Source organism: Leptodactylus fuscus, chromosome 11 (genome assembly GCF_031893055.1).
Source record: "Leptodactylus fuscus isolate aLepFus1 chromosome 11, aLepFus1.hap2, whole genome shotgun sequence".
Classification (NCBI taxonomy): domain Eukaryota; kingdom Metazoa; phylum Chordata; class Amphibia; order Anura; family Leptodactylidae; genus Leptodactylus; species Leptodactylus fuscus.
Window position 1 is genome coordinate 59,167,587 of NC_134275.1, and position 27,401 is coordinate 59,194,987.

Consider the following 27,401-nt stretch of genomic DNA (forward strand, 5'->3'; position numbering starts at 1 on the left):
TAATCCTATCCTGTGTGATACTGTCTGCTGAGCTGTGTATCTAATCCTATCCTGTGTGATACTGTCTGCTAAGCTGTGTATCTAATCCTATCCTGTGTGATACTGTCTGCTGAGCTGTGTATCTAATCCTATCCTGTGTGATACTGTCTGCTGAGCTGTGTATCTAATCCTATCCTGTGTGATACTGTCTGCTGAGCTGTGTATCTAATCCTATCCTGTGTGATACTGTCTGCTGAGCTGTGTATCTAATCCTATCCTGTGTGATACTGTCTGCTGAGCTGTGTATCTAATCCTATCCTGTGTGATACTGTCTGCTGAGATGTGTATCTAATCCTATCCTGTGTGATACTGTCTGCTGAGCTGTGTATCTAATCCTATCCTGTGTGATACTGTCTGCTGAGCTGTGTATCTAATCCTATCCTGTGTGATACTGTCTGCTGAGCTGTGTATCTAATCCTATCCTGTGTGATACAGTCTGCTGAGCTGTGTATCTAATCCTATCCTGTGTGATACTGTCTGCTGAGCTGTGTATCTAATCCTATCCTGTGTGATACTGTCTGCTGAGCTGTGTATCTAATCCTATCCTGTGTGATACTGTCTGCTGAGATGTGTATCTAATCCTATCCTGTGTGATACTGTCTGCTGAGCTGTGTATCTAATCCTATCCTGTGTGATACTGTCTGCTGAGCTGTGTATCTAATCCTATCCTGTGTGATACTGTCTGCTGAGCTGTGTATCTAATCCTATCCTGTGTGATACAGTCTGCTGAGCTGTGTATCTAATCCTATCCTGTGTGATACTGTCTGCTGAGCTGTGTATCTAATCCTATCCTGTGTGATACTGTCTGCTGAGCTGTGTATCTAATCCTATCCTGTGTGATACTGTCTGCTGAGCTGTGTATCTAATCCTATCCTGTGTGATACTGTCTGCTGAGCTGTGTATCTAATCCTATCCTGTGTGATACTGTCTGCTGAGCTGTGTATCTAATCCTATCCTGTGTGATACTGTCTGCTGATCTGTGTATCTAATCATATCCTGTGTGATACTGACTGCTGAGCTGTGTATCTAATCCTATCCTGTGTGATACTGTCTGCTGAGCTGTGTATCTAATCCTATCCTGTGTGATACTGTCTGCTGAGCTGTGTATCTAATCCTATCCTGTGTGATACTGTCTGCTGAGCTGTGTATCTAATCCTATCCTGTGTGATACTGTCTGCTAAGCTGTGTATCTAATCCTATCCTGTGTGATACTGTCTGCTCAGCTGTGTATCTAATCCTATCATATGTGATACTGTCTGCTGAGCTGTGTATCTAATCCTATCCTGTGTGATACTGTCTGCTGAGCTGTGTATCTAATCCTATCCTGTGTGATACTGTCTGCTGAGCTGTGTATCTAATCCTATCCTGTGTGATACAGTCTGCTTAGCTGTGTATCTAATCCTATCTTGTGTGATACTGTCTGCTGAGCTGTGTATCTAATCCTATCCTGTGTGATACTGTCTGCTGAGCTGTGTATCTAATCCTATCCTGTGTGATACTGTCTGCTGAGCTGTGTATCTAATCCTATCCTGTGTGATACTGTCTGCTGAGCTGTGTATCTAATCCTATCCTGTGTGATACAGTCTGCTGAGCTGTGTATCTAATCCTATCTTGTGTGATACTGTCTGCTGAGCTGTGTATCTAATCCTATCCTGTGTGATACTGTCTGCTGAGCTGTGTATCTAATCCTATCCTGTGTGATACAGTCTGCTGAGCTGTGTATCTAATCCTATCCTGTGTGATACTGTCTGCTGAGCTGTGTATCTAATCCTATCCTGTGTGATACTGTCTGCTGAGCTGTGTATCTAATCTTATCCTGTGTGATACAGTCTGCTGAGCTGTGTATCTAATCCTATCCTGTGTGATACTGTCTGCTAAACTGTGTATCTAATCCTATCCTGTGTGATACTGACTGCTGAGCTGTGTATCTAATCCTATACTGTGTGATACTGACTGCTCAGCTGTGTATCTAATCCTATCGTGTGTGATACTGTCTGCTAAACTGTGTATCTAATCCTATCCTGTGTGATACTGACTGCTGAGCTGTGTATCTAATCCTATACTGTGTGATACTGACTGCTCAGCTGTGTATCTAATCCTATCGTGTGTGATACTGTCTGCTGAGCTGTGTATCTAATCCTATCCTGTGTGATACTGCCTGCTGAGCTGTGTATCTAATCCTATCCTGTGTGATACAGTCTGCTGAGCTGTGTATCTAATCCTATCCTGTGTGATACTGTCTGCTGAGCTGTGTATCTAATCCTATCCTGTGTGATACTGTCTGCTGAGCTGTGTATCTAATCCTATCCTGTGTGATAATGTCTGCTGAGCTGTGTATCTAATCCTATCCTGTGTGATACTGTCTGCTGAGCTGTGTATCTAATCCTATCCTGTGTGATACTGTCTGCTGAGATGTGTATCTAATCCTATCCTGTGTGATACTGTCTGCTGAGCTGTGTATCTAATCCTATCCTGTGTGATACTGTCTGCTGAGCTGTGTATCTAATCCTATCCTGTGTGATACTGTCTGCTGAGCTGTGTATCTAATCCTATCCTGTGTGATACAGTCTGCTGAGCTGTGTATCTAATCCTATCCTGTGTGATACTGTCTGCTGAGCTGTGTATCTAATCCTATCCTGTGTGATACTGTCTGCTGAGCTGTGTATCTAATCCTATCCTGTGTGATACAGTCTGCTGAGCTGTGTATCTAATCCTATCCTGTGTGATACTGTCTGCTGAGCTGTGTATCTAATCCTATCCTGTGTGATACTGTCTGCTGAGCTGTGTATCTAATCCTATCCTGTGTGATACTGTCTGCTGAGCTGTGTATCTAATCCTATCCTGTGTGATACTGTCTGCTGAGCTGTGTATCTAATCCTATCCTGTGTGATACTGTCTGCTGAGCTGTGTATCTAATCCTATCCTGTGTGATACTGTCTGCTGAGCTGTGTATCTAATCCTATCATGTGTGATACTGTCTGCTGAGCTGTGTATCTAATCCTATCCTGTGTGATACTGTCTGCTGAGCTGTGTATCTAATCCTATCCTGTGTGATACTGTCTGCTGAGCTGTGTATCTAATCCTATCCTGTGTGATACTGTCTGCTGAGCTGTGTATCTAATCCTATCCTGTGTGATACTGTCTGCTAAGCTGTGTATCTAATCCTATCCTGTGTGATACTGTCTGCTCAGCTGTGTATCTAATCCTATCATATGTGATACTGTCTGCTGAGCTGTGTATCTAATCCTATCCTGTGTGATACTGTCTGCTGAGCTGTGTATCTAATCCTATCCTGTGTGATACTGTCTGCTGAGCTGTGTATCTAATCCTATCCTGTGTGATACTGACTGCTGAGCTGTGTATCTAATCCTATCCTGTGTGATACTGACTGCTGAGCTGTGTATATAATCCTATCGTGTGTGATACTGTCTGCTGAGCTGTGTATCTAATCCTATCCTGTGTGATACTGCCTGCTGAGCTGTGTAGCTAATCCTATCCTGTGTGATACAGTCTGCTGAGCTGTGTATCTAATCCTATCCTGTGTGATACTGTCTGCTGAGCTGTGTATCTAATCCTATCCTGTGTGATACTGTCTGCTGAGCTGTGTATCTAATCCTATCCTGTGTGATACTGTCTGCTGAGCTGTGTATCTAATCCTATCCTGTGTGATACTGTCTGCTGAGCTGTGTATCTAATCCTATCCTGTGTGATACTGTCTGCTGAGCTGTGTATCTAATCTTATCCTGTGTGATACAGTCTGCTGAGCTGTGTATCTAATCCTATCCTGTGTGATACTGTCTGCTAAACTGTGTATCTAATCCTATCCTGTGTGATACTGACTGCTGAGCTGTGTATCTAATCCTATCCTGTGTGATACTGACTGCTGAGCTGTGTATATAATCCTATCCTGTGTGATACTGTCTGCTGAGCTGTGTATCTAATCCTATCCTGTGTGATACTGCCTGCTGAGCTGTGTATCTAATCCTATCCTGTGTGATACAGTCTGCTGAGCTGTGTATCTAATCCTATCCTGTGTGATACTGTCTGCTGAGCTGTGTATCTAATCCTATCCTGTGTGATACTGTCTGCTGAGCTGTGTATCTAATCCTATCCTGTGTGATACTGTCTGCTGAGCTGTGTATCTAATCCTATCCTGTGTGATACTGTCTGCTGAGCTGTGTATCTAATCCTATCCTGTGTGATACTGTCTGCTGAGCTGTGTATCTAATCCTATCCTGTGTGATACTGTCTGCTGAGCTGTGTATCTAATCCTATCCTGTGTGATACTGTCTGCTGAGCTGTGTATCTAATCCTATCCTGTGTGATACTGTCTGCTGAGCTGTGTATCTAATCCTATCCTGTGTGATACTGTCTGCTGAGCTGTGTATCTAATCCTATCCTGTGTGATACTGTCTGCTAAGCTGTGTATCTAATCCTATCCTGTGTGATACTGTCTGCTGAGCTGTGTATCTAATCCTATCCTGTGTGATACTGTCTGCTCAGCTGTGTATCTAATCCTATCCTATGTGATACTGTCTGCTGAGCTGTGTATCTAATCCTATCCTGTGTGATACTGTCTGCTGAGCTGTGTATCTAATCTTATCCTGTGTGATACAGTCTGCTGAGCTGTGTATCTAATCCTATCCTGTGTGATACTGTCTGCTAAACTGTGTATCTAATCCTATCCTGTGTGATACTGACTGCTGAGCTGTGTATCTAATCCTATCCTGTGTGATACTGACTGCTGAGCTGTGTATATAATCCTATCCTGTGTGATACTGTCTGCTGAGCTGTGTATCTAATCCTATCCTGTGTGATACTGCCTGCTGAGCTGTGTATCTAATCCTATCCTGTGTGATACAGTCTGCTGAGCTGTGTATCTAATCCTATCCTGTGTGATACTGTCTGCTGAGCTGTGTATCTAATCCTATCCTGTGTGATACTGTCTGCTGAGCTGTGTATCTAATCCTATCCTGTGTGATACTGTCTGCTGAGCTGTGTATCTAATCCTATCCTGTGTGATACTGTCTGCTGAGCTGTGTATCTAATCCTATCCTGTGTGATACTGTCTGCTGAGCTGTGTATCTAATCCTATCCTGTGTGATACTGTCTGCTGAGATGTGTATCTAATCCTATCCTGTGTGATACTGTCTGCTGAGCTGTGTATCTAATCCTATCCTGTGTGATACTGTCTGCTGAGCTGTGTATCTAATCCTATCCTGTGTGATACTGTCTGCTGAGCTGTGTATCTAATCCTATCCTGTGTGATACAGTCTGCTGAGCTGTGTATCTAATCCTATCCTGTGTGATACTGTCTGCTGAGCTGTGTATCTAATCCTATCCTGTGTGATACTGTCTGCTGAGCTGTGTATCTAATCCTATCCTGTGTGATACTGTCTGCTGAGATGTGTATCTAATCCTATCCTGTGTGATACTGTCTGCTGAGCTGTGTATCTAATCCTATCCTGTGTGATACTGTCTGCTGAGCTGTGTATCTAATCCTATCCTGTGTGATACTGTCTGCTGAGCTGTGTATCTAATCCTATCCTGTGTGATACAGTCTGCTGAGCTGTGTATCTAATCCTATCCTGTGTGATACTGTCTGCTGAGCTGTGTATCTAATCCTATCCTGTGTGATACTGTCTGCTGAGCTGTGTATCTAATCCTATCCTGTGTGATACTGTCTGCTGAGCTGTGTATCTAATCCTATCCTGTGTGATACTGTCTGCTGAGCTGTGTATCTAATCCTATCCTGTGTGATACTGTCTGCTGAGCTGTGTATCTAATCCTATCCTGTGTGATACTGTCTGCTGATCTGTGTATCTAATCATATCCTGTGTGATACTGACTGCTGAGCTGTGTATCTAATCCTATCCTGTGTGATACTGTCTGCTGAGCTGTGTATCTAATCCTATCCTGTGTGATACTGTCTGCTGAGCTGTGTATCTAATCCTATCCTGTGTGATACTGTCTGCTGAGCTGTGTATCTAATCCTATCCTGTGTGATACTGTCTGCTAAGCTGTGTATCTAATCCTATCCTGTGTGATACTGTCTGCTCAGCTGTGTATCTAATCCTATCATATGTGATACTGTCTGCTGAGCTGTGTATCTAATCCTATCCTGTGTGATACTGTCTGCTGAGCTGTGTATCTAATCCTATCCTGTGTGATACTGTCTGCTGAGCTGTGTATCTAATCCTATCCTGTGTGATACAGTCTGCTTAGCTGTGTATCTAATCCTATCCTGTGTGATACAGTCTGCTGAGCTGTGTATCTAATCCTATCTTGTGTGATACTGTCTGCTGAGCTGTGTATCTAATCCTATCCTGTGTGATACTGTCTGCTGAGCTGTGTATCTAATCCTATCCTGTGTGATACAGTCTGCTGAGCTGTGTATCTAATCCTATCCTGTGTGATACTGTCTGCTAAACTGTGTATCTAATCCTATCCTGTGTGATACTGACTGCTGAGCTGTGTATATAATCCTGTCGTGTGTGATACTGTCTGCTGAGCTGTGTATCTAATCCTATCCTGTGTGATACTGCCTGCTGAGCTGTGTATCTAATCCTATCCTGTGTGATACTGTCTGCTGAGCTGTGTATCTAATCCTATCCTGTGTGATACTGTCTGCTGAGCTGTGTATCTAATCCTATTACTCTTTCCTCCGTGCAGTCATTGGTGCTGCAGCTTTTCTGTTACATGTGGATGCAGATTTGTCTCACATGTCAGATCTGCGTCCCTGTTTTTTTAGGGCCCATCACTAGTGATGGTTGGGGGTGATACTGGCTGCCCCTTCCCCTCTCATCTAGGAAACAACCAGGATGATGAATGGGGGGAACACTGCCCCCAAAACTTCCAATAAGCATTCTGAGCTATGTGACTGGTAGGCTATGCTGGGGAAGGGTCAGCAATGGGCCCTCCATGTACAGGAGTCTTTCCTCTACTGTATACCTACTGGTCATGCTTCTTTTTGCACTTCTTATCCAACGACTGGTGAAGGTCCAATTGTGGGAACAAAACATTTCATAACAGTATTTTATTATATAAGTACTAATATACTATATTATATAAGTACTAGTATATGTATACTATATTCTACAAGAACTGCTGTAGTACACCAGTTACATCTGATACAAAAAGAGTGTTGTGTGGACTGACTAAATTCTCTGTTCTTAGTCTTGGACACAGTACACACTGAATGAGATGACTCTGAGGATTGGGATTGAGATTGATGCATCTTTTGCAGTGCGGTATCACTAGTACCTGACCTCACCGACACTGACAGCCTGGGCTGCTGCTCTAAGGGCAGGTTCACACTACCGTTATTTGATGTCTGTTGCTCTCATCCGTCATAGGACATCAAATAACAGATACAGTTGGAGTCTTCTCTGTCTGTATCTATTCCCATTGACTGTGTTTTTGTGCCTGTTATTCTACTACCCTTAAAGGGATTCTATCATTAAAATGACATTTTTTCTCATGAACATGTAGGAATAGCCTTAAGAAAGCCTATTCTTCTCCTACCTTTAGATGTCTTCTCCGCGCCGCCATTCGGTAAAAATCCCGGTTTTCTTCAGTATGCAAATGAGTTCTCTCGCAGCACTGGGGGTGTCCTCAATGCTGTGAGAGAAATCTCCAGCGACACCTCTATCTTCTTCTGGAATGGCCTCTCTCCACGACTTCTTCCGACGCTGTGTTCAAACATCTACGCATGCGCAGTTGGCTCTGCTAATGGGCCTCGGGCAGAACCGACTGCACATGCCCGCGGCTATTTTTTGTGGCCATTCCAGACGAAGATATAGGCGGCGCTGGAGATTTCTTTCGCAGCATTGGGGACACCCCCTAGTGCTGCGAGAGAACTCATTTGCGTACCGAAGAAAAACCGGATTTCTACCGAACGGCGGCGCGGAGAAGACATCTAAAGGTAGGAGAAAAATAGTCTTTCTTAAGGCTACTCCTACGTGTTCGTGAGAAAAAATGTCATTTTAATGATAGAATCCCTGTGCTAACAGTGTGACAGACAGACACAGCGGGCTCCAGTCTCCTATCTCTCTCTATCAAGGAAATCTAAGACTACTTTGTCCAGGACTAAGAACAAATTTTATTTTTTCTGCACGCTGATTAAAGGATGGGAGTGTCTGAGAGGAGGATGGGATTATCTCATATGGGATGATAGGAGTGTCTGACGGGAGATTATGTAGGTATCTGACAAGAAAGAATCGAACTATCTGACAGGAGATGATGGAATTGTCTGAGCGCTGCTCTAGGTACAGGCCGCACAATATTCATTGCCCTGGTTTTTGGCCTCATTTCTCAGGTGGTTTAAGGATAAATGTCATCTACTTCCCGACGTCCATCTGTACACAATGAGGCCGCTGTACATATCACCAGGCAGCCGCCATTTGTAAACACTGACATTGGAAAGTTTAGATGGAAATCTGATGTTTCTGACCTTTATTGGAACAACATGTTGGCAGCGAGCGGCTGTGGTGAGATTCCGGAACAATCTGCCATCATATTAGCTTGTAATTAGTGGCTGCCAGGGGGAGGGGGTCTACTATGGGGAAGGGGGTCTACTGTGAGGAGGGGGTCTGCCATAGGGAAGTGGGTCTGCTGTGAGGAGGGGGTCTGCTGTGAATAGGGGGTCTGGTGCAGGGAGGGAGGTCTGGTGTGCAGAGGGGTGTCTACTGTAGGGAGGGGGTCTGCTGTAAGGAGGGGTCTGTCATAGGGAAGGGGGTCTGCTGTGAGGAAGGGGTCTGCTGGGAGGAGGAGGTTTGCTGTGAAGAGGGCGGTCTGATGTGCGGAAGGGGGTCTGCTGCGAGGAGGGGGTCTGCTGTGAGGAGTGGGTCTGCTGTAAGGAGGGATGTCAGCTGTGAGGAGGGGGACTGCCGGGAGGAGGGGTGTCTGGTGTGAGGAGGGGGTCTACTGCAGGGAGGGAGGTCTGCTGTGGGGATGGGGGGGGGGGGGGTCTGGTGTGCGGAGGGGGTCTGCTCTGAGGGGGGGGGGGTCTGCTGCAGAGATGGAGTCTGCTGCAAGGAGGGGGCCTGCTGTGGGGAGGTATTTAGATTAGAAAAGAGAGAATCTGCATATTTCAAATTTTGGTGGAGATTTCTCTTCCCACCCGATCTGTGGCCACTCCTGTAGTAGCCTTTCTCTCGTCCTGTACTAGTCTCTGTATCATGATGACTTGCCAATACATAGCAGAGTTCTGGGTACAAATACAGAAGAACGTCTTAGGGATAGCACACTGATCATACAGCTGGAGTTGCACAAGGCCTTACACTTAGCCACAGAATGTTCTGGACCGTGACTGTTCAGGGGTCAGAGGTCACCGGACAATCATATCCAACCAGAGCTCTGGGACAGTGTGAACCCCAATTATAACAGGATGGATATGAAGCCGCCATTGTTCACAAAGACAAGGAAGGTTCCTGTATCTGATAATTCTCAGTATTTATTACATGTAACTTCGAGATGAATATTTAGAAGTGAATCCGGAGATACAACACCAGATGAGAAGCGAAAGGGCGAAATATACGGGCAATGTCTGTGTATGACATGTGGAGCAGAGGGACATACATGTGTCACTGACATCCGTGTGTCACTGACATCCGTGTGTCACTGACATCCGCTTGTTACTGACATCCATCCGTTACTGATATTTGTGTTTTACTGACATCCATGCTTTATGTATCTTGTATGTATCCATTACTGACATGTATCCATGCATTACTGACATCTGTGTGTTATTGTCAGGTCTCTATTTCCTGTTTATGACATCACGTCTACACTCCGTGTCTGGGGTTTCCGGACTTGTTCCCTGCTCCTGGTATCATCCGGCTCATTACCCAGGTGACGCTCATTATCCCACATTAAATAATTATCTACATTCCGTCGTCCCCGCCATCCATTACTGACAATGATTGACAGATGACCAATGGGGGGCTCCGGGCCGGACGTCTCTGAATGAGCTGGGACACGTGTCCGTCATCTTTATACTGGCGGCTGTGGTGATGAGATGTGATGGGACAGAGAAGTTGTAGCCATAAAAGCCATAGGGTGGGTGGAAGGAGCAGTTAAGGGTTTCCCGGGCAAGAGCTGCGGAGGGGAAAATGTTCCCAGATGTGGGAATCCCATATAACAGCGGGGTGATGGCAGCTGCTCCCGGGATGCTGTGATCCTTGAAATGTTCCAGTTTGTTGTGTTTGGAGATACCAAATGAAGACAAGAACGGGACATCTACCATGAGAGGAGAAAGTATGTGCCCCCCTGGAGCCCCCTGTTTATCCATCAGAGAACGTGGTCTTAGGAAGCGGCTGGGGCAGATCTTGTAGCAAAAAGGGGCGCTCATGTTGTGTAAGTAGTTCTCCGAGCACTGAAGACTCCCGGCTGGCATGTGAAACGTAGGAGGGGAACAAGATGGGGACAGTAAAGGCGATGGAGCACCCCCACTGGATGTCAGCGGAGAAGAACCAGAGCTTCCTCCTGGATATGAAAAAACAATCATTATCAGAATAATCCAGCTCATATTCGAAAATCATCAATCATAAGCAATACCCAAATGATGCCACACAATGCCCTCAGAATGCTAACATATAGTGCCCAAATAATACTACGAAACAATGCCTACATAATACTACCAAATAACTTATAACTACCATATACCGTATTTTTCAGACTATAAGACGCACTTTTTTTCCCCAAAATTTTTGGGGAAAAGAAGGGTGCATCTTATAGTCTGAAGGTGGCGCCTGGCATCCGCTCTAATAGAGAGACGGAAGCCGGCAAGTGATAGACGCCATTACAGGTGCCGGGGCCTGAGGCCGCTGGCTTCATGAAGGCAGAGGATCGTAGCGATGTCTCAGGCCCCGGCGTCTATCCCTCCCCGGCATCCGCCTCTCTAGTACAGCGGATGCCGGGTCAGTATCAGTGGCCCCTTCTCCCCCGGGGCCGGTCCCCACCGGCCCCGTACCTGTGAAGTTGCAGGCCGGCTCCTGCGCGGCGATATCACAGGAGCCGACCTGTTCGGGTGACAGCCGGGAGCCTACTGAGGCTCCCCGGCCTGTCACGACTATATTAGTATTGCGGCTGGTCTCTATGACCAGCCGTAATACTAATAGACAGAATGTCCCATAGACGGCAATGCAGTTGTATTGCCGTCTATGGGACTTGCGATCAAGTGACCGCAGGTTCAGTCCCCGGGGGGGAATAAAATAGTAAAAAAAAAAAAAAAAAGCTTTAAAAATATGAAATAAATAAAAGTTCTAAATCACCTCCTGTTTTTTTTTCAATACAAGGTGATCTAAGCAATAGATATCCCCCAAAATGGTATAACTAAAAATTACAGCTGGCCCCGCAAAAAAAACGCTCTATGCATCCCCGTACAGCTGCAGGGTCACCTATCAATGTGGCCTTGCAGCTGTTGCAAAACTACAACTCCCATATATTAAATATTTTACCAGTTTTTGCTTCAAAATTTTTTTTCCCTATTTTCCTCCTCTAAAACCTAGGTGCGTCTTATAGTCCGAAAAATACGGTAATACCCAAATGATGCCACACCATTCCCTCAGAATGCTAACATATAGTGACAAAATAATACTACCATACAATGCCTACACAATACAACTATTCCTAAATAAGCCTAAAATATTATAACCACACAAGCCTATCATATTGTGCCCAAATAATACTACCATATAGTGCATACATAATAATAACATATGTCCCAAATAATCCTACAATATAGTTCTCATAAAATGCCACCACATAGTAGCCAAATAATATTAACATATTCTGACTACAAAACATTACCACTCCATACCATACAGTGTCTTGGCAACTTTACCAAATATAACTACCAAGTAATGCCCAAATGATGGCAAACAATGTAATATAGAAAGTAGAGTGAGGTCCTTATGATGCTAAAGTATAGAGCGATATATATACTAACATATAGTGCTCTGACAATGCTAATATATAGTACCCAAAGATACTACCATACAGTGCCTACTCAATACTACTGTATGATGTTAAATTACTAGTTCCATATAAAGCCAATTTGATATTTACATATAGAACCCAAATAAATGTACCAAACAGTGCCCAGAAATAGTAACAATCAGTTTCTACACTATACTACCATTTAATGGCTAAATATTACTAATATACCATGGTGCCATAACAATGCTAACATACAAATAATACTACCATGTCACAATCAGACAGTATTATCATAGTATCTAAATTATACTGTTGTATAGAGCTTCACAATGATAAAGTAGTGCATAAATAGTGCTACCATACTGTGCCTGCACAATACTACCATAGAATATCAAGATTATAATTTTATATAGTCTTATAGCAGTATTTTTTTTAAAACAAAATGGTCAATGAAGGTCATGTGGAGTATGTTTCATTTCCATAAAATATTTTTTCCTTGTCTACGGGAGTTTTTGCTTTATTATTATTGCCTTAGACAGTGTCCATTACTTAGGTGGACTTGGTCTTGGTCACTAAATAGGCTAACTTTTATCCCCATTATTACCTGGTTACTCACCACCAGAAGTGCCAGGAAGAGCCTGGTACAGGCCTGTATCTGGCCAGCTAGAAATGCTCAGATATTGGGATGGCTGAAGTCAGTAGTTATTAAGCTGAGAAAGCCCAAAAGACTTCGGTTTTCCTATCTTGGTAATGCCAAGCTGCTACTCCAATATAGTGGGATCCCCCATTTTGTTGTTTGTTTAAAGAAGTACAGTAAGTAATTGGGGGATCTGCCAAATTTTTCAGGACCAACCAGATACAATAAAGCAACAGCCTGGCATTACCATTACCCCCCCCCCCCCCCCCCCCATTTTGCATCTAACTCTAAATGGCCATTACTATGGAAATAGGAATTAAGTAAAAAAAATACACAAACATTAAAGGTTATTTTATTGTAATAAAACCCCCCTACATCAGCCTTGTTAACTATTTTATCAAAAGACAAACTACTGACGTAATCCTTCAAATCTGAAGGAGCTATAAATAACTATAAATAAACAATACAATTATTATTACTCACCTATCCTCGCCCAACACTGCCTACTCTCATAGAACAAATGATCCAGTGACTTCTCATTGGCTGGTTTATATCATGTGATAGGGGTTACTGGAGTTCATTGTCAAATTAACTCTAGTAACCTTTCTTGGTGCATGAGTCTCAGGTTGTGGTGCATGTCATATTTTACAAATTGGTTTGCCCATTACTACACGGCATCTCCTGACAATCCCAATAAGTAATCAGCTACTTACCTGGTGTATCTGCCCCAAAGACTTTAAAGTCTAAGGATAGAGAAGATCTCCAGGGGTAGTTCTCAAGAAGACCATCCAGAACGCCCCTACAAGACATAAGTCATGTGATCAAAGAGGCCCAGGATTACACCTGCAGGATTGAAGTAATGGTTAACAGATATATTCTTGTACATAGGAGCAGTATTATAGTAGTTATATTCTTGTACATAGGAGGTAGTATTATAGTAGTTATATTCTTGTACATAGGAGTAGTATTATAGTAGTTATATTCTTGTACATGGGGGCGGTATTATAGTAGTTATATTCTTGTACATAGGAGCAGTATTATAGTAGATATATTCTTGTACATAGTAGTATTATAGTAGTTATATTCTTGTACATAGGAGTAGTATTATAGTAGTTATATTCTTGTACATAGTAGTAGTATTATAGTAGTTATATTCTTGTACATAGGATCAGTATTATAGTAGTTATATTCTTGTACATAGGAGCAGTATTATAGTAGTTATACTCTTGTACATAGGAGGTAGTATTATAGTAGTTATATTCTTGTACATAGGAGTAGTATTGTAGTAGTTATATTCTTGTACATAGGATCAGCATTATAGTAGTTATATTCTTGTACATAGGAGTAGTATTATAGTAGTTATATTCTTGTACATAGGAGCAGTATTATAGTAGTTATATTCTTGTATATAGGAGCAGTATTATAGTAGTTATATTCTTGTACATAGGAGTAGTATTATAGTAGTTATATTCTTGTACATAGGAGCAGTATTATAGTAGTTATATTCTTGTATATAGGAGCAGTATTATAGTAGTTATATTCTTGTACATAGGATCAGCATTATAGTAGTTATATTCTTGTACATAGGAGTAGTATTATAGTAGTTATATTCTTGTAAATAGGAGCAGTATTATAGTAGTTATATTCTTGTACATAGGAGTAGTATTATAGTAGTTATATTCTTGTACATAGGAGTAGTATTATAGTAGTTATATTCTTGTACATAGTAGTAGTATTATAGTAGTTATATTCTTGTACATAGGATCAGCATTATAGTAGTTATATTCTTGTACATAGTAGTAGTATTATAGTAGTTATATTCTTGTACATAGGAGCAGTATTATAGTAGTTATATTCTTGTACATAGTAGTAGTATTATAGTAGTTATATTCTTGTACATAGTAGTAGTATTATAGTAGTTATATTCTTGTACATAGGAGTAGTATTATAGTAGTTATATTCTTGTAAATAGGAGCAGTATTATAGTAGTTATATTCTTGTACATAGGAGTAGTATTATAGTAGTTATATTCTTGTACATAGTAGTAGTATTATAGTAGTTATATTCTTGTACATAGGAGGTAGTATTATAGTAGTTATATTCTTGTACATAGTAGCAAATCAAACTAATTTAGCATAAAACATAACTTTTAATACAGTCAGCTAAAAACATTGGACAAAGTAACTAGGGCTAAAAACAACAAAAATGCACACAAACGGGGACAACATAAGGGTATTCTATTCCTCCTATGTCCCTCCTCTTGAAATCTCAGAGCATAAATAATTAACAATTAAGCTTTAGGGAAATGTCGCCCCAACCTTGCAGGTACTAGTTAAAGCTGGTGATCTCACTCCAACAGTAATTAAACCTGACTGATATCGCTGGTATATAGGATAATTTCCTCTTTCCCCTCCGCTAGAATACTCAAACAGCTGCCCTAGAGCGTCTGCTCATGTACGGCTTACTGACACCTAAACACACTGAGTAATCCCTGCCTGTCTGATAATCATCACTGACGGGACATCTAGATTATAACTTCATGGATATTCCTATATCATCTACTCTCAAGAGATATCTATAGCCCTAGTTACATTGTCCAATGTTTTTAGCTGACTGTATTAAAAGTTATGTTTTATGTTAAATTAGTTTGATTTGGAAAATTGTAGCAGTTAGTACCCACTGAGACTTATTGTACATAGTAGCAGTATTGTAATAGTTATATTCTAGTACATAGGAGGTAGTATTATAGTAGTTATATTCTTGTACATAGGAGCAGTATTATAGTAGTTATATTCTTGTACATAGGAGCAGTATTATAGTAGTTATATTCTTGTACGTAGGAGCAGTATTATAGTAGTTATATTCTTGTACATAGGAGCAGTATTATAGTAGTTATATTCTTGTACATAGGAGTAGTATTATAGTAGTTATATTCTTGTACATAGGAGGTAGTATTATAGTAATTATATTCTTGTACATAGGAGCAGTATTATAGTAGTTATATTCTTGTACATAGGAGTAGTATTATAGTAGTTATATTCTTGTACGTAGGAGCAGTATTATAGTAGTTATATTCTTGTACATAGGAGCAGTATTATAGTAGTTATATTCTTGTACGTAGGAGCAGTATTATAGTAGTTATATTCTTGTACGTAGGAGCAGTATTATAGTAGTTATATTCTTGTACATAGGAGCAGTATTATAGTAGTTATATTCTTGTACGTAGGAGCAGTATTATAGTAGTTTTATTCTTGTATGTAGGAGCAGTATTATAGTAGTTATATTCTTGTACATAGGAGTAGTATTATAGTAGTTATATTCTTGTACATAGGAGGTAGTATTATAGTAATTATATTCTTGTACATAGGAGCAGTATTATAGTAGTTATATTCTTGTACATAGGAGCAGTATTATAGTAGTTATATTCTTGTACATAGGAGGTAGTATTATAGTAGTTATATTCTTGTACATAAGAGCAGTATTATAATAGTTATATTCTAGTACATAGGAGGAAGTATTATAGTAGTTATATTCTTGTAAATAGGAGCAGTATTATAGTAGTTATATTCTTGTACATAGGAGCAGTATTATAGTAGTTATATTCTTGTACATAGGAGCAGTATTATAGTAGTTATATTCATGTACATAGGAGTAGTATTATAGTAGTTATATTCTTGTACATAAGAGCAGTATTATAATAGTTATATTCTAGTACATAGGAGGAAGTATTATAGTAGTTATATTCTTGTACATAGGAGCAGTATTATAGTAGTTATATTCTTGTACATAGGAGCAGTATTATAGTAGTTATATTCTTGTACATAGGAGCAGTATTATAGTAGTTATATTCTTGTACATAGGAGCAGTATTATAGTAGTTATATTCATGTACATAGGAGTAGTATTATAGTAGTTATATTCTTGTACATAGGCGTAGCATTATAATAGTTATTTATTGTACATATGGAGCAGTGTTATCGCAGTTATATTACTGTACATAGGGACAGTATTACAGTCATAGTTACCTGTTTCTTCCTGGGTCCCTGAACCCTTTTGCAAATGGATTTCTGTCGATCTTCAGCTTTGTTATCTATGGAAGGAATTTCAGAATGTTATAATATAGATGGTATAGATCAGGGGACCCTTGTGGCCACTGAGGCTGTATCTGGCGCTTTCTCCCCAGTTCTGCCGGTAATGGAGATGAGAACCCCAAACACAGTTCTAAAGTTTCCGAAACTTGTAGCTCACAAACCTGCAGCTTCACTGTGGGTACTTACCTCTCGTTTCTCTAGCATCTCCCACTCTCTTGGCAGGGGAAAAGAGAGTGCCTGGGAGCAGTGAGGTAGGCACTGGCTGGGGACCATTGGTGGGGGACAATGAAATGTGTGGGGGCCACATTGAACTCTAGGGGGCCACTGCTTCGATTTCTTAACAATAAATTTGTACTGTATAGAGTTTGATAGAAATGCATTCTCCAGGCTGAGACCCCTTATACCCCTGGTATAGAGTTTGATTTCTGGCTGATGATTTGGTGATTGGATTAGGGTGCTGTTTCTCTTCTCCCAGACATTCTTGGAGTTATTGTCCTTCCCACCCTTGTGCTTTATCTCCCATGCTATACCTGCTGGTTCTGGTATGCCGTTACTGTGGTGAACTCTGTTTCCTTGAAGGAGAATGTCTTCACTCCATCGGCTGGCAGAGACTGGATCTGAGACAGATCAAAACGGGAATCATGGACTATGATGTGGACACGGGGCTTGTACTTGTGCATGGACTGCAGGATGATCTACAAACAGAAGACAATAATTACACCGTTTTGAAGCAGAACATTGACCAAGCTGTGCTAAATGACCCCCAATCCAGGACTATTGGGTCTGAACCCCTCCCTAGCCTAGCAAAGAGCCTGTGATATCTTGCACAGTAGATTTCTTGTTATAGATTCTACATTATATTGTTTATTGGATTCGGCCAGGGGAAGGTAAAACAAGGGGAAAAAAAACTTGCTTTGGGTCAGCAAACTGGATCTCTGTGAGACATGTTTTTCGACTCCTCCCGTTTATGTCTCCTTCATCACACAGGTGTCAGTTGTCAGGTGTCACCTCCATTCCAGTGAAGGATTTATAAATGATATCTGGACTTGCTGCAGCACTTTAATCCTCTTAAAGTTTGACATCTATGGATGTCCTGTAGATATTCTCTATATCTTCTATGGATATCCTATAGCTGTCCCATAGATGTTCTGTAGATGTCCTGAACATTTTCCGTAGATGTCCTATAGATCTTCTATGTATGTCCTGTACATGGTCAGTAGATGTCCTATAGATTTTCTATGGATGTCTTGTAGAAATCCTGTAGATGATCTATAGATGTCCTGTAGATCTTCTATGGATGTCCTTGTAGATTTTCTGTAGTTGTCCTGTAGATGTCCTATAGATCTTCTATGGATGTCCTGTAGATGTTCTGTAGTTGTCCTGTAGATGTTCTGTAGATGTCCTCTAGATCTTCTATGGGTGTCCTGTAGATGTTCTCTAGATATCCTCTAGATGTTCTGTAGATGTCCTGCACATTTTCTGTAGACATCCTAGATCTCCTGTAGGTGTTCCATAGATGTCCTATAGATGTTCTGCAGATGTCCTGTACATGTTCTGTAGATGTCCTGTAGGTTTATTTTAGCTCTTCTTAGGATGTTCTGTAGATGATCCACATATGTTCTGGGTGTTTCTGTGTGTTGTTGCATTTTGGGTGAGATACTATAATTGTTGGGGCGCCTTCTGTGCATACTGTGACCGCCATAACCTGTTGTGATCAATCAAACATCTGTTGCTGCCAAATGGAGGAATTTCAGGACTGTTGAGCTTACAGCATAGACTTTAAATAGGTGCCCTGCAAAGTCACTAAAGGTTGTCAAAATACACATATATAGAGGACATATAGGTGCCCAGCTCATATGCAGTGTATATAGGGTCACAAAATATATACATAGCTCTTCTGTATGTAGATAGATAGTGTATTTATAGGGTCACACAGCATGTGTAAAGCTCTGGTGTATATAGATATACAATATATATAGAGTCAAACAGTATGTATACAGCTCTGGTATATATAGATATGTGGTGTATATGGGATCATACAGGCTAGCTCTGGTGTATATAGATATGCGGTATATATACGATCATACAGGTATATAGAAAGTGCTAGTGTATATACATTTGTCATGAATATAGGGTCATACAGTATATATACAGCTCTAGTGTATATACATAGGTAGTGAATACAGAGTATACATACACTATATACATACAATAAATGCAGTGATCTCGGTAGGTAAGTACCAGTGCTGCACACCTACATGTCCTTTGTCGTCCATCTCGTTGTTGGTGAGTTTCACTCGGTCAAAGCTGATGATTTGTCTCATCCAGGTTTCCCCAGAGCAGGGAGAGTCGGGGTGTACATACAGTCGAGGGGACATACAGGAATGGTCTGTGTTTCCAGCCACCATCCACTGAGAGCTGTGATAGACATACCTATATAGATAGGGTCACAGTGAGTTCATAGTGATAAAGGGGTGTAAGGTGTGCGACCACTAATCTAGGACTTCTGAGCACATCTATAATTAGGGTTGAGGGATCGGTAAAAATCGGATCCCGATTGGCGATTGAGCAAATTTCACCATTGGGATCGGCTGGAAAATGATCCTGGAATCTCAAGATCGGCTCAACCCTATCTATAATCTAGGGGTGCATAGACCTCTGAGCACATTTATAATCTGAGGTTGCAGAATTTAGAGCACAAACACAGTAGTGAATGCTCACATTTACTACCCCTCTCTTCCTCTGCACCCATCCTGCAGTCCATAGATGTAGGGCCAGATATCCCCGGATAACCCTATATTGGAGAGGTGAATACCTATAGCGCTTGGAATCCACGGGCACCACGTCCAGAGCAATGTAATACTGTAAGGAGGGGTCCAGACCCCGCACCTTGATCCGAACAGATGGGAACATCCTCCTACAAAAAACACAACACAGAATATATATATATACATGGTGGACCTACACATATGTATATACACTCGTGGACAAAATTGTACCCCTCATTTAATGAAAGAAAAACCCACAATTTTCACAGAAATAACTTGAATCTGACAAACTGGAATTTGCCAAACTACATGTTGACAAGCCACAAAGCTTCTGGGAGAATGTCCTATGGACAGATGAAACAAAAAGCGAACTTTTTGGTAAGGCACATCAGCTTTATGTTCACAGATGGAAAAATGCAGCATATCTTGAAAAGAACACTGTCCCTGCTGTGACACATGGAGGAGGCTCTGTTATGTTCTGGGGCTGCTTTGCTGCATCTGGCACAGGGTGTCTTGAATCTGTGCAGGGTACAATGAAATCTCAAGACTATCAAGGGATTCTAGAGAGAAATGTGCTGCCTGGTGTCAGAAAGCTTGGTCAGGATAATGACCCAAAACACAGCTAAAAACACCCAAGAATGGCTAAGAGGAAAACATTGGACTATTCTGAAGTGGCCTTCTAAGAGCCCTGATCTAAATCCTATTGAGTATCTTTAGAAGGAGAGGAAACATGCCGTCTGGAGAAGGCCCCCTTCACACCCGAGACAACTGGAGCAGTTTGCTCATGAAGAGGGGGCCAAAATACCTGCTGAGAGGTGCAGAAGTCTCATTGACACTTACAGGAATCGTCGGATCGCAGCGATGGCCTCAAAAGGTTGTGCAACAAAATATTAAGTTACGGGAACCCTCATTTCTGTCCAGGCCTGGTCATGAGGTTTATTTATTTTTTTAAATTTAGTTGAAGTGAAAAGCAATGTCTGACTTTCATATGTTCATTTTCCTAGAGTTTTTATTTATTATTACTATTGTCATATTCAAGTTATATCTATGACCATTGTGGGTTTTTCTTTCATTAAACAAGGAATACCAACATTTTTGTCCACGTGCGTATACATTGATGAAGCATGTAACAGATTTGCTCTCATACAGTAGGATTGTGATTGCATGTCCTACCTGCCAGCCTTAGTGATTATCATCTCAGTCCCAATCTGATGGAATCTCCTCCATAGGTCGCCCCCCTGCAGCTCCACCTGGACGCCTCCATCTTTGTCGGGTGCAGGGTCTGGAGATGGGGGTGCTGCCGATCTGGGTCTTTTATCTGCTATGGAGAGATTAGTATACAGGAGTAACATTACAGGGGGTGAGGGGCACCTACAAAGGTAATTTCTGGGTGTAGGGTAGGGCAGAGTAGCAGAGCAAACCTAATAATATCACTATCATAACTAAAGGAATTGCAGTTGTGACTAGACACAGAAGCCAAGGGGAGCCTAAAAGCCGAGGGGAGGCACAGAATTCAGGGGTTCCACAGGTTCCCCCTCACCACACTAGGGCTGGATAAACATATTTGATCTTCTTCCTAATATCCTTTGATGGTTGCAGTCTAAACATAGTAAATGTATTGCTCTTGCCCTCTGGTGCCCTGGGGTGAGAAGATTTATGATGCTCAGTTGCCCACTGTCAGAAAGGGAGACATTAACTCTCTCATGCCAAAACCATAAGTTGGTCAGCAGCCTATAGTTGAGGGATTCTGTGGGGAGACTGTGGCACAAAGGGGGCACAATTACAATGTGGGGTGCACCGACAGGGGATGGTAATGATGGGAAGCTTGTGTGCACAGACATTGTGTGAACTTGTCAACATGGCAACCTGGGCCAGATAGAGATGGAAAGGAAAATGTAGATGATACTAAAATATAAAATAGGACATGGCTCATGGTTTGAAGAAAAGGTGCTCAAGTGGCCCAAGGTGAACTTCAGCCTGTGACCATACCAATAAGTGCCCTATATACCAGGCCCCAGGTGATTTACCTGCCAGCCCCAACCTGATAGGTAAATCCTGCTGAGAAGCATTAACCCCTTGGAAGGCCTCTGATGATAACGTGTGGAGTCTGTTACAGAGGTATTATATGACTTATACGTTCCCTATCAGTCCAGCCCATTCACACTGGACATTTGAGCAGGATTTTTTATCTTATTTTTCAGGCTGACTCCTAATATCACATTATTGTACACCAGCTGCCTCTATTATTAGGATTAGAATGAGCCTTCTATAACAAGGTCCTAGAAAGGGTTAACAAGTCATAGAATATGACAACGTTATATAATACCAGGGTCATTATATTATATTATAGGGTATTATTACACACCAATACTATTATATAGCATTATAGGACATTATTACAAACCAATATCACTATATTGTATTATGGGACATTATTACACACCAATATCACTATATTGTATTACAGGATAATTATACCCCACCAATATCATTGTATAGTATTATCGGACATTACAACACACCAATATAATTATATCATATTATAGGTCATTATTACACACCAATATCATTATATCGTATTATAGGACATTATTACACACCGATACCATTATATTACGTTATAGAACATTATTACACACCAGTATTATTATGTAGCATTATCGTACATTATAACACACCAATATAATTATATCATATTATAGGTCATTATTACACACCAATATCATTATATCGTATTATAGGACATTATTACGCACCAATACCATTATATTACGTTATAGAACATTATTACACACCAGTATAATTATATAGCATTATCGTACATTATAACACACCAATATAATTATATCATATTATAGGTCATTATTACACACCAATATCATTATATCGTATTATAGGACATTATTACAAACCAATATATACTTAGATCATGTTAAAGGACATTATTACACACCAATACCATTATATTACATTATAGAACATTATTACACACCAGTATTATTATATAGCATTATCGTACATTATAACACACCAATATAATTATATCATATTATAGGTCATTATTACACACCAATATCATTATATCGTATTATAGGACATTATTACAAACCAATATATACTTAGATCATGTTAAAGGACATTATTACACACCAATACCATTATATTACATTATAGAACATTATTACACACCAGTATTATTATATAGCATTATCGTACATTATAACACACACCAATATAGTTATATAGTATTATAGGACATTATTACACACCAATATTATTATATTGTATTATATGACATAACAACACACCAAAATCAATATCTAGTATTATTGGACCTTATTACACACCAATATCATTATATAGTATTATAGGACATTAGTACACACCAATATCATTATATCATATTATAGGACGCGATTACACACCAATACCATTCTATAGTATTATAGAGTGGTATTACACACCAAAATCATCATCTAGTATTGTTGGACCTTATTACACACCAATATCATTAGATAGTATTAAATGACATTATTACACACAATATCATGATATCGTATTATAGGGCATTGTTACACAGCAATAGCATTGTATAGTGCTATAGGACAGCATTATATCCTGGGTCTATGATGTAATATTAATAATTTTGCATAACATTATAATACAGTACGTGTCAGTATAAGGTTTTACTATTATAGCTACGATATAATTTTCCAAGGATAATTATTTAGTATTATCATAGGACAGTATAATACACAAAGTATCATGATATAGGAGCGTAAGGTTTGAGAAATATAACATTATAATACATGGAGATTCTTATATAGTATAATGGAGCAATAGAATTACAGGATATTATAACATTTAAGGGCTAGTGTATATTATAATGTGGTCTTACATCTGTTGTGATATCTTATATATGATTTAATAAAGCATGTAGTCTGATAATGTATATATTATGCATTAGCATTATAATACTTCAGGTTTTATTATATATAAATATTAGATTTTCAACTATAACTATAGAAGTTGATAATGACACTCACATATCCTTCCATAGCCAGATATGGTCCAGTATAAGATGTTATAATATGACAGATGACATTCTATAGCAAAGTCAAGGAAAATGATATAATGTACACCAGGTGTGTAGATTCAACTGGTATTATAGGACATTATAAAACACTAGCTGTCTTTATGTAATATTAGCATGTCCTATCATTGTATTATATTATTATATATTATTAACTAGTAGAATTAATTATCTGATCTTATGAAACACCGAATGGAATTAGTTCCCAACTAATAGGTCATTATAACATGATACATAGTACGTAGTACATGATACATAGAACATGATATAGTGTTCTAACTGTGTGACATTATACTCGGTTTGGTGTCAGTATATACAGTAGAATTATCTGGTATCACATAGAACAGAACATTGTAATATATGCCAGGTGTAATAGTAATACACCTGGAATATATTATTATAGGTTCTTATAAATACACCTGCTGTCAGTATATATTATCTTATAGAGTGTTATAATATATTAGGAAAATAAAGAATTATCTAGTGGTAATAGCACACAGTGTGTAGTATTAACTATTTAAAATAGATCATCATAGGGTGTTATATTATTATAAGATGTTATAATGAAGCATGACTATATGTAATATTATCTTGTCTTATTGTACAATGTCGTAATACACCATGTTAGTGTATAGAAAGATTTAGAATTATTATAGGATGATACATTACTCCAGAAATATCTAGTATTTTCTAGCCCTATTACTATAAAGACCTTTTAGCACATTAGGAAAATATAGTATATCTGACTGTATTAATATAATGTGCCCTAATACACCAGGAATATACTGTATTATCTGGTTATATTAATATATCTATAAATTGTAATATCTGGAGGAGTATAAAGGATTAATATACAATATTACAGTGCACTAGGAATGTACAGTATTATGTGTAATAATACACCAGTATTATCTGATTGTATTAATATGTCTATATCATATATAATTGTCTTAATATACGATGTTGTACATCTTGTAAAAGTATATATAATTATTGGATAGTATTAATCTTAAGATCTTATAACACACCATGACTATGCAATATTAGCTGATTGTATTACTATAAGGTGTCATAATATAACAACAATATACTATATTATCTGAATGTGTTGATAGCAAATGTTATACCGGAGTATACAACATTATTTAATATGTCACAATACACCAAGAGTATAGAATATTATCTAATTGTGTTAATATACTATACTATATCAGGAATATATAATAATATCTAAATATATTAATATCACATGTTGCACAGGAATTTTAAGTATTATAAAATTATATATATATATATATATATATATATATATATATATATATATATAGTATTATTTGACTGTATTAATATAAGGTGTTATATTACACTAGGCATATACAGTATTATCTTATTTTATTAATATAAGATTTTATATTACACCGGGTATATATACTGTATATATAGTATTATGTGACTGTACTAATATAAGGTATTATAATACATCAGGAGTATACAGTATTATCTACTTGTATTGTTACTTATAGTACAACCTGATTGTATATATATCAGATGATTTAATGCACCAAGCATATGAAGTTTTAAGTGATTGATTATCTAATGTCTTAATGAAAGATTTTATGATATACCAGCACTATATATTATTTAACTGTATGAATATGAGATGCTATAATACACTAGAAGTATATATCACTGTATAATTGTATAAATATGACATGTTATAATACACCAGGAGTATATAGTATCATTTAGTTGTAATAGGATGACATGTTATAATACACCAGCACTATATACTTTTATATAAATGTATGAATATGAGATGTTATAATACACCAGGAGTATATCATATTTTAATATGACAATATAATACACCAAAAGTGTATAATATTATAATATAAGGTGCTATAATACACCATGAATATATAATATAATATTATATTGTATTATATTATGAGATGCTATAATACACCAGAAGTATATAATATTCTAATATGAGATGCTATAATACACCAGGAGTATATCATATTATAATATGAGATGTTATAAAACACCAGGATTATATAATATTTTAATGTGACATACTATAATACATCAGGATTATATAATATTATAATAAGAGATGCTATAATACACCAGGAGTATATGTTATATACCGGTTCTGTTGTTTGTTACTGCGAGATGTCCAGATCTCAGGATCCATAAGCAGTGTCCTCCACCTCTTCATTTCTGGGTCCAGCTCAATAACTGATCAGACCAATGATCAAAACTGATCTCATAACCAACAAAACAAGCAAGAAAGAAAAAATAACGCATGTGACCACGAGTCCTGGCTTATTCACATGAAGCGTTACATGGCTGTAGCATCCAGGAAGATTCTCCACCAGATGATGCTGCTCTTTCCCATAGATATACAATAATCAGGAAAACTATGGTATAATAATCATCTATCATAATCATATAGTAGTAATAGATAATGATGATATAATCGTCATATAATCATCATACAGTAATCTGTAGTGATTCCATAGTAATCTTATAATCATATAGGAGTAATATATCATGATATAATCACCATATAATAATTATACAGTAATGTATAGTGATCTTATAATAATAATCATATAGTTATATGTAATGATATGGTATATGATAATTGTGTAACAATCACATAGTTATTTATAGGGATTCAATAATAATAATAATAATAATAATAATAATAATAATAATCTATAGTGATTATATAATAATAACAACTATATAGTAATAGTGATTATATAATCATCGTAAATTCAGATTATTTATAATAATCCTATAATAATAATAATCATATAATAATCCATAGTAGTCCTACAATAATAATAATTCTAGTCCCATTTTCTTCATTCACATCTCACCAGTGGAATAACGCAGAATATAATTAGGACTGAATACTAGAGAAACTTATAAAGGTTTCAATTGTGAGAAGAATCGCAAGAGAAGCGCAGATCTGCCGGCTCCTGCCCTGCCACATTCTATTTCCTGCGGGTCTCCCCATCCTTCAGGTACCGCAAGACTTCCCATCCCATAGGTCTCCCCATCGGGTACCGCGGGTCTCCCCCTCAGGTCTCTCGGGACTCCCCATCAGGTCCCTCAGGTTTCCCCATCAGGTCCCGCGGGTCTCCCCATCCTTCAGGTCCGCTCTTGCCTTCCTCCCCTTCTCCCAGACATGCCGGCTTTGGGGTTCCCCTCGCCCTGTGCCCCCAGACACTGACCGTGCTCCTCGGGCTGTCTGCCCTGGCGCTCCTCGGCTCCCTCTTCCCCCTGCACTTTCCTCTTTGCGCCCATTAGCGCCTCCACTGAGAAGGCGTGCGCCCGGGAGCTTAGCGCCATGGTGGAGTGAAGATGAGGGCGCACACCCGCTGCTCCACACCAGGGGGAGGACCCAGGACCCCCCTCACCCGAATACCTGCCGCCCTCCAATCAGCAGCCCTGTTTATACAATGGGGGGCGCTAGGTATTATCGATTATCGGATACCTCTCATTATATTCTCATCCTATTGTCGGCTGAAACCAGATGATTTATTGTCAGTATTGTATATAATAACTCATGTCATTATACTCGGTATATTACTATGTCACTGGTCATCAGGGTGTGAGATATTATATACAGTGTATTATATGTGACTGGAGTATATATGTTATTATTATTAGCAGGTATTATATCCTCTGGTATATGTGACTGGGGTGTATATGTTATTATTATTAGGTATTATATTCTCTATTATATATGGCTGGGGTATATATGTTATTGTTATTATGTATTATATCCTTTATTATATGTGGCTGGGGTATATATGT

General features: G+C 39.2%; 2 protein-coding genes across 3 annotated transcripts in view; one reads left to right on the forward strand and one right to left on the reverse strand.

Moving 5' to 3' along the window:
• BRWD3 (bromodomain and WD repeat domain containing 3) overlaps nucleotides 1-27,401 on the forward strand; it is a 356,261-nt gene that overhangs the window by 137,302 nt on the left and 191,558 nt on the right. The gene's annotated exons all lie outside the window — the stretch shown is intronic.
• On the reverse strand, nucleotides 9,745-26,933 carry TBX22 (T-box transcription factor 22). Of its 2 annotated transcripts, none has more exons than XM_075261071.1 (8): nucleotides 26,816-26,933; nucleotides 20,648-20,792; nucleotides 19,522-19,623; nucleotides 18,965-19,139; nucleotides 17,237-17,401; nucleotides 16,641-16,705; nucleotides 13,330-13,415; nucleotides 9,745-10,524 (listed from the first exon to the last, which is right to left on the reverse strand). In XM_075261071.1, exons 1-8 carry the CDS (start codon nucleotides 26,931-26,933, stop codon nucleotides 9,950-9,952), a joined length of 1,431 nt encoding a protein of 476 aa, XP_075117172.1. In that variant the 3' UTR covers nucleotides 9,745-9,949. The 2 variants fall into 2 exon arrangements, with proteins under 2 accessions (XP_075117172.1, XP_075117171.1); XM_075261070.1 differs by having other exon boundaries at nucleotides 20,648-20,795.

Excerpts from the sequence above, each read along its gene's own strand:
- TBX22 (XM_075261070.1), bottom strand. The coding sequence starts at position 26,933 with ATGGCGCTAAGCTCCCGGGCGCACGCCTTCTCAGTGGAGGCGCTAATG. Across the intron at positions 19,624-20,647 it reads ATAATCACTAAGGCTGGCAG|GAGGATGTTCCCATCTGTTC; the intron begins GTAGGACATGCA and ends TGTTTTTTGTAG. Across the intron at positions 10,525-13,329 it reads CTTTGGGGCAGATACACCAG|GAGGAAGCTCTGGTTCTTCT; the intron begins GTAAGTAGCTGA and ends TTTCATATCCAG.